Below are 12,587 nucleotides of genomic sequence, written 5' to 3' on the forward strand. Positions count from 1 at the left end.
ACATGACTTACAATCCGCCAGCAACGCAATATATAGCGACAGATATGCCCTCAACAACGCACGTTTTCCTGCACAATAACACTAGCAAGACACCACTAACGCCAACTTCAACAGGTTCTTTCCTTGTGACCCTTTGTACGCCGAAAACAATCTTGATTAACATGTGTGTCAAAGAAGACTGCGTCTCCATTTATCATTTAAAACCTGCACATCTATTGCCAGATGAGAGGCCTACAGTACACCTCTTTAAAGCAGGGATCCCGATTTCACAGGTATGTCAATTTTATGGGGGGTGCACATGTAGTAATCGTTTTCCTTTTTTAATCACCCACTCTTCCCTGCACTGTTAATAGACCATGTTCGATTATGTTTTAGTTTATGTGATGTTGTGTCTTGCAAGTCCATATATATAAATTCATCGTTTGTGTCAGAGGAATTTGGCTAAGTGAGGGAGGAGTAATATAGAGGATTATTTTTTTTTTTGCTCTGGAACAGAATCTTTGAGAGAGAGAAAGAGAGATGAAGACAGCAACCGAGGGGTGTTAATATAATTATTGATTTTTAAATAGAAACTGTAAGTATAATTAAGGTAGTTTGTTTACCCTTTTTGTTAGAATAGCCCAGGACAGTTATGAGTTTCCTGGGCGATTGTTATTTTTTATTTTTGTTTTGACTGCATCAGGAGGCAGAGTGTAGTGAATGCTGGATTATTACCTACACGAGGAAGGATATGCGATTGAGTCCTTACATTTATTTGTCTGTCTTTCTCACTTTGGATAGGGTTACATCAAAACCTCTTGATGGATTTTGATGAAATTTTCACCCAAGATAGACCTTAGGTCATGGGTAACCCTGTTGCATTTTAGAGCAGATTCGGATTCAGATTATAGATTTAGAGTTGACAGAATTACGTCAAAACTACCAAACGGTTTTTGATGACATTTTCACCCCATAAAATTTAGGATCTGGATTCTAGATCTGGATTTGTATTTTTCGCCATTTTAAACTTAACGTCGAACCTATTCAACGTATTTTGACGAATTTTTACCATAAATAGATCTCAAGCCATAGCGAGTCCATTAACCTTTGGAAAACGACAGAAGTCCCAGATTGCTCTTGTTATTCTTATCTTTTCACCAGCATGTGAAGTGTTTATTTTTATAATTTGTAACTATTATCTATTTTTGCTTTGAGTAATTGTCAATGATTGGAACAGGTTATTATCTAAATTGGATTATATTGCGATATTTGTGTTAGCTTGGACTATTCATAAATAATACCTCCTTTGGAGAAAGATTATTTTCCCAATATGGACTTGATGTTGCTGACCAGGCTACCAATAGTATATTCTGATTTGACTGCTCTTTAGAACTCCATAGCAGTAGATGACCTGGTCTTAGTAGATAAGTAGATAAGTTCTATTTGCTGATGATGAAGATATTGAGGAACAAGATGGAAGAAGAATAAGTAGAATCGGATGCTTAAGACGAGTCAGTGATGTCAGGCGTAACCAAGAACTACTCATGGTCAAATAATATTACAATGCATTTCTAGCCCTAAGACAATATTTTACGTTTTCAGAGTTGAAATAATCGACTATTAATTAGTTATAATATGACAAAATTATATTTACCATTAGAGAAAAAAAAATATTGATATAAAGCCTAATCAGTAGTAAAATATTACATAAACGCTAAGGCCCTGAATAAACTCAACAGCTTTAGATACCAGTTCAAAAGTATTACTAAATATTACTGCGTATAATAAATATAAATTGCGTTAATACAGACAAGATTTGTGTCTCGATATGGAAAAGAATTACTATAAGAATAATAAAAAAAAAATTTATATTATATTATTTATGACCACGATCAAATAATTCATTACTTAAGTAAAAGGAAGAAGAAGAAGAAGAAGAAGAAGAAGAAGAAGAAGAAGAAAAAGAAAAGAAGAAGAAGAAGAAAAAGAAGAAGAAGAAGAGAAAGAGAGAGAGAGAGAGAGAGAGAGAGAGAGAGAGAGAGAGAGAGAGAGAGAGAGAGAGAGAGAGACTTTTGTGAGTTTTAATAAGTTTAATATAGACTAGGGCCTATATCGAGATACTGAAAATCATGGAAGGCTCAGATCATAATATGATACCCACTTCCTATTATTAAGTTATTGAATTATGGGAGGAATTGAAAAAGGTTTAAAAGATATCAATAAAGAGAAGTAGATATGTAGTAGTGAAAAGGAACTGAGTAAAACATAGATAATATCAGAAAATGAATGTAGAGGGACCAAAAATATGGGTTATGGATAAACCTCTAGAGAATATTAATGAATACACGTACATAGGACAAACAAAAAGTTTTTCTCTCTGTATACGAGACATAAATTAACGAAGTATATGTTTTGAAGTTGCTATATGGACTTGATATACATTGGCATCTTATTTTACAATGAGGCCTCAGTGAAGTACACTGAATAAATTGAAAGGTATGGTAGCCACGTTATTTATTAAATTGAATATATGCAAGAACACAAATGCCTTCCATGTGCATTCTTTCTTCATCTTCTATCAAATCTAAGCTAGAGAAACTTAGTTGACACGGCGTATGATTACAGATAGGGTTACTAATTTCACTGAATTTCAACCTGAAATTTAACCATTCCTGAATATTTCAATAGGAAAACGATGTCTAATCGGATATAGACATAATTATGTAAACGGTCACTGTCAGAAATATTCCTTATACTCGCCATGCATTTGTGACTCGGAGTTAGAATTAATTTTTTTTTTATCCAATGATAGAGTTTTATAATAATCTGGTCCCCTGAGTATTAATTAATTCTGATGAGAAGTTGCTTATGATATACAGTATATGGATTCTTATGCTGATTATACTAACCATTCAATTTCTATGTGAAGATTTGCGATCAGATGCATGTAAAATCTCAGTCGTCTTGCACCATTACACTCATTCAACAATTACATTTGATACAAGACTGCAAAAATGAAAACAGATGTTGTAAATTATCTGAGTGTTTTTTAAAGGAGTTGGACTTCTTATGAATGTTTACAAATGAGGAAACTTGTGCTACCTCTATCGCCTCGGCAGAAAGACAATCTTGGAGTTACCTACCACCAATCGAGCAGTCAAATGTTATATCCTCAGGTCATACTTTGGGACATATTTGCCGTTAACTTGACTGGAATATGCTCAGTTGGATCCAAGTGACATTTATCTAATTGAAGAAGGCAGCATTTCATTCAAGTCTTGCTTCCAGATAAATTTGCAATGCTCAGTAAATATAGTTCCTGTTCCATGAAATGCTGTGTTTGCACAAAACTAGATATCTGAGGTTGCCCCTACAGTAAATGTCATTTGATACTATGTAAAAATCTTTGTCATTAATGTGAAAAACCTTTTCTTTTTAAATATGCTTTCAAGCTATATATGCAATATCTGATACCATGAAAGAGTGCCCCGATGTAACTTTAATTGACCCATATATATTCTAATTGTAAAACCATTTATTATTCTCTGAACGTTATTGATTCTTAGTTTCAGAGAGGTAGAATTTTCTTTCTGCTAATTATAAATCCTTGATTATGTTGTAGCCATCCAGAAAGGAAACGATAAATGTTATATCTATTTTCCTAATTTTCACAGATGTTAATCAATCTTATCTTTCTTATATCCATTAAATAAATAACTCTGTATACTTTATCTTGTTTGTTGAACAAGTTCTCTAGATATTTACATTGCTGTGTTACTGTTATATTTAAAACAAATACGTGTGAAAAAAAATTTTATATTTAAATTTCTTTAAAGAAAACCCTAAATAACACAATAACGTCTAGGTTTCTGATTGTTTACCGTCGCTAAACTGGTGTCCAAGTAGATCGTTTAGTCAAATTAAGCAGGTGTTTTTGTCCAGGCCTTTCGGTCATGCAAAGAAACTACAGAAAGCTGGACTATAAGGGTTTTTGGAGTGTTCCATAGTCAGGTATTACCGAACTAGCTATCCTGCCTTATGAAAAGAATTTTAATGGATATAAGAAATAATTTCTAAGATGTTCGATTGAAAACAGATTTTTAAGGATTACTGCTACTAATTGCATATGGATTCATCTGATTCCATAGGATTAAACATAAGTTTAATGTTAACTAAGAAATATTTGTGATATAGGTATTGACCCTCAAACTTTTGTGAGATGTTTACTAGCGATGTATTTTAAAAGTAAAACGAAGGATTATTTCTAAAAACGACTGAAAGATACATTGAATTGTTCATTTCAGGAATCAATAAGTCTCCTACATAAAATAAGACAAATTATTCTTTCTTTTCAAATAACAATATCATGAACGATGATATAGGAGGTTATGATTTAACTTCCTGTCCTCCCACCTATGCCCTCTGCCATCACCAACGATCCCTTAGGCCCCGGGACAAAAATAAACATTTCATAAATTGGCAAAGAAGCCCGAGTCAGAACGTAGATGAAGAAAAGGAAAGATATTATCTCTTATTTCTTAAAGTTTTGTTTATAACTGAGTATGAGAAAGAAAGGAGATAGGAAAGGTAAGAAGAAATCATCCGTGGCGTTAGTCTAGTCAGGAGCTTTCTAAAGATTTCTTTTAAAAGCACAAAAAGAAGATCTCATTATACCAACCATCTTTTGAATTCCTGACACTTTAAATGAATTTCATTATATCATTAAAGATTTTTTTCTCTTTAAATTGAAGGCATTAATTTTCGTCTTTTCTTCATATTGTTTTGTAGATGGTCCTCAGAAACTATATAGCCATAATATATTCTACTGTAAAAATTCAAACCCACAATAGCTGATTCTTTACAAATGTTATCTCGAATAATTCCTTTTCAACTGTCAAGGATAATTTCCATATGAAATTTATACTGGCATTTAGATTTATCTTTTGTAGTGTTAATACTATCTACACCAATAATAGGCTATATAATTTGTCTTATATCTTACTATTACATTGCCATCACTATTATCGTAAATAATTGTTTTTTTCACTTTTATCACGTTACCTTTATCATTGATTTTTATTAGATTTTTGTCACCTTTATATTTTATCCATATAATCAAAGTAAATTAAAGAAATTGCTATTGGAAGAAAAAGAAGATGATAGTGAATCCAAAATATATATACTGATTCCTGTCTAGTGAACGTTAGTTCATTTTTACATTTACTATATTTCAATGTGAAATTTCATCAACCATTTCTAAGGTACTGAAATCCACTTTCCGAATGGCATCATCATATTTAATCAGTGGAATACACAAACACACATACACACGTACGCACAAAAAAAACACACACACGTACGCACAGAGAAACATACATACACACACACGCACACGCACACACACACACACATATATATATATATATATATATATATATATATATATATATATATATATACTGTATATAATATATATATATATATATATATATATATATATATATATATATATATATATATATATATATATATATATATATATATACATATACTATATATATATATATATATATATATATATATATATATATATATATATATATATATATATACATATATATATATATATATACACATCCTTATACTATTATATATGAGAGGCAGAGAAAGAAAGATAATAGATAAGGTTGGCTACATATGGAAATTTAAAGATATAGATTAGCATAGAGAAGCCACAAACAGATCACAATAAAAACACATGTCCAAGGTATTTGTCCTGTAATGGACCAGTTAATGCTGAGGTTCACAGGTTATTCAAAGTTATATGACTTTTGTAAATGTAATTTCAATTAAAAATATTAAAGAAATTGTTTTTATCATCATTACAAAACGATTATACAGCACTAAGATATTCCAAAAAAAAAAACGATAAATTGTGAAGGAAAAATTTCTTGTCTTCTTCTACCAGTGAAGATATATAAATTTCTAAATCTGAAAAAAAAGAGCCAGTGGGAAATGAAGGTCATGTTGCATAGACAGGGTTGGGAGGCTGAGGACAGGAGTCTACAGGTGGAGAGCCTCCTACTACAGGACCTTCCTGGGGCACTGTAAAACTTGGCATCAATCTGACATTATACTATTGTGGACTTTTCCCACTTAGGATCAGACTCCTGTGGAAAGAAACATCCGATGTTAGGTTGAGGTGGTTGATTTTTTTCTTTGCGAAGGAATGAAAAGTTATTACAAAGCTTATAGAATTTTGGAATGTATTTATAGGGGTTCTAAGAGATGTTTGAGAAAAAGGTTTACCATGACAACAGGAGTGCACAGCTCTACAGAATGGACTGGATGTAGAGACGAGCAGAAAATGATATGCGTAGTGGAAATGATATTCCCGAGAAGAGCATATGGAATGATACATGATAGGAGAAGACCTGAAGACCTGTCGTTGAGATTGTGCACGTACAGGTGGACAGACAAGCAGGTTGGAGAAGGGGGTTAAATGTTCTTAAACCAGTAAAGTATTCAAGTTCACTGCTCACCATGTACTTTGGGCTACCATCATCATGAGGGATGTGCTTCAGGGCTTCATTAATTTCATCTTCCACTTTGGGAAGAGAAACTAAAATATATGAAAGTTGGATACAAGATGAACTCACGATTTTAATATCAGCCACAGCAGAATAGTTTTTTACTAAAGATTTTGTTTTAAGTTTATGTTGAAAATGATAAATTCTGTATACATGAAAATTAGCAAATAAGAAGATAAGCTTTATATCTTTACACATTACCTCATGTTATTATGGAGATGGTGTATGTGCTATGAATGAGATAAAGTGTATTTTTGTGTTCATTATAATTCCTTGTAATTATATGAATTTCAATTTGCTTCTCTGGTAATCCCTTAAATCTATTACCTCTACCCTTAATCCATTACTTCATTACTTAGGATGCTCCCCTTATTTGCTGATCAAATGCTAAGTTCTAATGGTACTCAATTGAAGAAAGTGATCCCCTTTTCTCATATCTTTTTTGTTGCATGATATGAGTCCTTTGAAGGACTTAGGTAAAAATGATGTCTTCATTCACCCCCAGAGAGAGAGAGAGAGAGAGAGAGAGAGAGAGAGAGAGAGAGAGAGAGAGAGAGACTTCTTGCTGAAGAGCTTATGCTTACAGATTCCGTCCAGAGCTTTGAGGGAAGATTACGGACATTTCAGAAGACATTATCAATGTAGTCTAATATTGAAAAATAAAATGTTAAAGGTGATGAAAAAAATATTTGTTTTCATTCAGAGATTTATTTATGACGATTTCCACTGTTACTTATTACCTACCATCGCCTCTACTATCATTAGCAAGACTTGATTGTCATGAATAGATGTTAGACAATTTTTAAAGTGAATCTTAGTACAATCAAGTCTTGCAGCATTTTGCTAAGAATATGACAAGATATAATGATTTAACATGATTGAAATGATTTAACAAAAGCAAAGTTATGAGAATAGATATAAGTGAATAGAACAAACAGGAGAATGGATATAACAATAAACATAATAATAAAAGTTTCCTAAAAATAGGTTTTTATGAAAAGACGTTGAACTTTCCCTAACATTTGTTATTATCAAGTAGATGTCTGAGACATGATTAAACAAACACAAACACACTCCCCCCCACACACACGCGCATATATATATATATATATATATATATATATATATATATATATATATATATATATATATATATATAATAATAATAATAATAATAATAATAATAATAATCTTTATATCAGCAAAAGCCATGTACAGAATTGCAATAGAGGTACAGTGATCTTACATTTATGACATCAGTAAGAAAGATAAGATATGCAATATTATCGGTGATACAGAACAAACATCAATTAGCAGGTTGATCCCAGAGTTCTAAGGTCTGGGTAATAAAATCTTAGTAGCATTATTGCTTAATAATAATGATGATAACAGCAGGACTTCCAGACAGCAAAGATATAATATAATAAAACACTTTATCACACCATTACTGGATATTATTCCAATGTTATTTAGTGATGAAGATTTTGCATAGCGACACCAACAGAGATTAGTAAATACAATTCATTGCACTGACGCTTCCCTACTCCAGGTTTCCCACATTTTGGATTTGATTCTAGCAGCACTTGCAAGCACATTTTGAATTAGGGGATTTTCACTAGAACGTAGGCGGGAGGTGAGACTTACTATAGAGTGTCGAATGACGGTTTTTAGTTTATCCAGTTTATTTTCAACAAACATCACTGGAGCTGAATGGTGCCTCGGGGTATTAGTGAGGCGTCTTAGGATATCATTGTGAAGGACTGTGATACGTCTCATCGATTCACGCTTATAGTTTGCCCATAGCGAGCAGTCTTACACGTTATAGCAGTAGGTTTGAAACGGGAGTTTTTTGATATCCTGGCGGCAGAAGGCAAATCTTCTCCTTACTATGTTCTTTGGACAACACAATTTACGTCACCTCTTTTCAATGTCACATCAGAATCCTTTACATAAATGACCTTTATAATCTAAAAGTGAATTTTATAATCTAATCATTATAGTAAGGTAGATTACCATGAATCCCTTATTGGTATTGTAACACTATTTTGACCATTTAATGATGAACAGTGATTATGAATTAGAATTTGGTGGTTTGAATTTATAGTGAGATAAAAAAAGCATCTGTAGTTGAAGAAATAACTCTGATGAACGTATTCTTCTTCTCCTTTTTCTCCTTTTTCTTCTCTTTCTTCTCCTTCTTCTTCTTCTTCTTCTTCTTTCCCAGCGATTTTTATCAACTGTAACCATACCTGACGAGCAAAATAAACAACACCATAAAGAAAAAGACTTTGGATAAACTCAGTGAATAAACGAAAAAGCTAAAAAGAAAAAAACATAGGTGAAGATTATTCTATTCATTATTTAATGAAGTAATAATTATAATAGAGGAAAGGCAGAAGATGAATATGATGAGAGTTAAAGGCAATGAGGAGATAAATATAGGGAATATGAAATTCTGTGATGCAAACACACATGATTAGATAATTTGACCAAATGATAATGAATAGATTAATCATAATAAATATATATATAATAATGAGATAGAATTTGCTATACATATCAACTCTCTCTCTCTCTCTCTCTCTCTCTCTCTCTCTCTCTCTCTGTATATATATATATATATATATATATATATATATATATATATATATATATATATATATATATATATATATATATAAATATATATATATATATATATATATATATATATATATATATATTTTCTTAAAAATAATAACTAATAATAAAAAAGCAAAAGCCAAATCTTAAAAAAATAAAATTTTGAAACTAGGCCTATAGTGAATACAGTTTATTTATCCTGGCTCATCACCTACTGAAAGGTTTGGAACGTTGGAGAGAGAGAGAGAGAGAGAGAGAGAGAGAGAGAGAGAGAGAGAGAGAGAGAGAGAGAGAGATCGTACAACACCTATGAAGAAGAAGAAGAAGTATAAAAAGAAGAAGCAAACTCACCAATGAACACCTCTTATACATCCGGTGGATTCCTTTGCCTTAAGACGCATCTCTCTGCGTAAGGCTCCGTCATCTGGTCGTTCTTCTTCTGGGAACCCGATGCAGTCTCTCACCCTGACTCCCTTCAAGGAGGCGAGGAGTCTGAGGATGACCTCAGGGCTCCTCGTCCTCCCCAGGGAACACAGAGGAAACGACATTGCCTCGAACGATCTGTTGGGAAGAAGGAAATTAAGAAAATGGGATGAAATGAAATGAAATAAAATGAAAAGAAGAAGAAAGGAAATGATGTCATCCACATTTATTCATTATTTTATGCTTTTATTGTTATCTTGTTTCGTTAAGATGGACATGTGCATTCAGACACATACACGCACACACACACGAATACCAATGGAGAGAAAGAGAGAGCGGGAGGGTGACTGAAGGAGTGTGTGTGTGTTCCCAATAATAGAATAAAAAAAAGAGAGAGCAACGAGGAATTCCAACTTCCCTCTATGCATTCTATTATATGGGATTTCCACGTACATTGTCGGCCTACGGATAGTACCCTTTCACACACACCCACACCCACACACACACACACACATATATATATATATATATATATATATATATATATATATATATATATATATATATATATATATATATCCATATCTATTTTGACAGGACATAGGCCTATTTTCCCAGAGTATTGGGTAAACTAAATAATGAATAATATAATAATATAATATAATGATAATACTCTCTCTCTCTCTCTCTCTCTCTCTCTCTCTCTCCCCTCTCTCTCTCTCTCTCTCTCTCTCTCTCTCTCTCTCTCTCTATAAGGAATGATGTCTCCTCACCTCCTTGCATCCTGTGGTTGCAATGTCCGAAGGATGTCCCCAACCTTCTCGATGTCTTCTTCCTTGACGTCCCTGACATCGACATAGACATTTGGATCCTCCTCCCAGAAAGGGATGGGGCGACTGACGCTGCTGACGTCGTTGACTCTGAAGTGAATAACTGAAAGAGAAAGAAGAAGAAGAAGAAGGTTGAGTAAAATGAACATTTTCTCTGTGTTTCTTTCTTAAGATTTTAAAGGAAAAGGGAATAATAATAATAATAATAATAATAATAATAATAATAATAATTTGGAGGCAAAAGAACTAAACACAGTAGAGCAATGTCTGCCAGTGTGTCTGGGAGGTTGCGTTAATGTGTGTGCGTTTGTGTGTGCGTGTGGGAGTCAATGTGTGCGTGTGTGCAAGTGACCATTGTAGCCGCTCACATAAGGAATGTCATCAATCTCCTCATGAAACCCTCATATTATGCACTATCTAAATCACCTCAGCCAATAACAACTCAGCTTCATTTAATTGGCCCAATTTCATTGGCCGATACCTTTTCACTTTCCTTTTGCTGATTGGTTCTCCCGTTCGGATAACTCCGCCCACTTCCTTGTAGAGAACCAATCAGCGCAAGAAGGGGGCGGAGTCAGGAGGAGCCGCGTTTGACTATGACTGGTGCCGATATTTGTTTCCTATTCATTACAATCATGATCATTTTGATTCATTTCTATCATTATTAATGAAATCAACGCCATAGAAATGAGACATTTCCTTTTAATATATGGAAGGAAATAAATTAAAACTTAACATCGAAAGCTTTTATATCAAATTCCAATCAGATGAAAACAATATTTTCCTTTTTGTGAAAATAAAACCTGATTGAGACCTCTGAATATAATGTTCTACATCTATAGAGTAATGATGATGATAATAATGATGTTAACAATGATATTGATAATGATAACAACGATATTAACAATGAATGCCAGGATGAGGATGAGGGAAAGGAGGCCAGGTATTGTAATGTCCCTCGGAGGAAAGGAACAGAGAAAATAATATTATTATTACTTACCAAAATATAGAATCTGTTTTGTCTTTTCCAAAGATCGACAGAAGGCGTCGAGGCTGGGATGGTCCTTAAATATGACATCGAGACTTCCAATATTTGGAGGGATTTGGAACGTTGGGTCCCAGATGCCTTTGTAAATCTCACAACTGTTCCAAAGAGAAGAAAAGAAAAGAAAGAAATAGTTATTGAATTTGATTGGGAATTTTATTACCAAGTTTATGATGATGATAATTATGATGATGATGATGATAATCATGATGATGATGATGAATATGATGATGATGATGATGATGATGGCAACGAAAACGAAAAGTGAAAATGAGTAATTTCGTAAAATATGGAAATTAATATTACCGAAAAATGAGAAAGTAAAATCGGGACTTTTTGATGTTTAGCCGACTTATTATGAGTCTAATTGTGACAATGATGATAATGATGATACTGACAATATAAAATATATTGTTTACAACACTCAGGTTGATTGTTATACTAAACGTTATGAGTTCTCTCTCTCTCTCTCTCTCTCTCTCTCTCTCTCTCTCTCTCTCTCTCTCTATCAGTAGGCCTATATATTTGTGCATGTGCATATGTTTGTATGAATGATCATGTATCATTGTATTGTCATAAAGATATTTGATTATTATATGTATCTTGTAATATTCAAAATAACTGTGAAATAATAACTTACTCATTGGTGAGTAGATTCTTGATTGACTCTCTCTCTTCTACGGTCGGCTCTGAATCTCCTTTGTAATGGTTATGTAGATCTATCCATGATGGGTTGATGAGATGCCGGCAAAGTTGCCTTTGTAGTTCAACTAACCCATCAGTGTCATTAAGTTTTATTATGATTTTAATTTCCTCTCTGTTTGGGAGAGGGGGATCTGTGGCTCTAAGGAGGGCAATGTACGCATCAATTGTATGATCTTCAATTCTGGTGTCTTTATCAAACAACTTGAACCTCTGTGCTATCCATCTTGAAGAAGAATGGTCACATTTGATATTCTTCAAGACTCTTAGGCCAGAGTCTTTGTCGTTCACTCCCGACCTTTCTAGGAGTTCCAGTGCCTCAATCTTGGCATCTTCTGACACCTTCATCTCGTCTCCGTCACCCACATGGAATAGGCTGATCATATGTATCATCAT

The 12,587-nt window shown here is 33.2% G+C and overlaps 1 protein-coding gene and 1 long non-coding RNA gene across 2 annotated transcripts in view; both read right to left on the bottom strand.

Moving 5' to 3' along the window:
- Nucleotides 1-7,790: 7,790 nt before the first annotated feature.
- Nucleotides 7,791-10,524, bottom strand: LOC137636731 (uncharacterized). The gene is made up of 3 exons (XR_011043198.1): nucleotides 10,388-10,524; nucleotides 9,543-9,752; nucleotides 7,791-8,818 (listed from the first exon to the last, which is right to left on the bottom strand). It is a non-coding gene; the product is annotated as an uncharacterized lncRNA (long non-coding RNA).
- A 912-nt stretch (nucleotides 10,525-11,436) lies between these two features.
- Nucleotides 11,437-12,587, bottom strand: part of LOC137630652 (NACHT, LRR and PYD domains-containing protein 3-like) — an 11,329-nt gene continuing 10,178 nt past the window's right edge. The window contains exons 2-3 of the mRNA XM_068362266.1: nucleotides 12,130-12,587; nucleotides 11,437-11,587 (exon numbers count right to left, since the gene is read on the bottom strand). The exon at nucleotides 12,130-12,587 is cut by the window's right edge and continues 1,960 nt beyond it. Of these exons, the coding sequence (XP_068218367.1) occupies nucleotides 11,437-11,587; nucleotides 12,130-12,587 (609 nt within the window). The remainder of the gene's footprint in view (nucleotides 11,588-12,129) is intronic.

This window comes from Palaemon carinicauda, chromosome 3 (genome assembly GCF_036898095.1).
Source record: "Palaemon carinicauda isolate YSFRI2023 chromosome 3, ASM3689809v2, whole genome shotgun sequence".
Taxonomy (NCBI): Eukaryota; Metazoa; Arthropoda; class Malacostraca; order Decapoda; family Palaemonidae; genus Palaemon; species Palaemon carinicauda.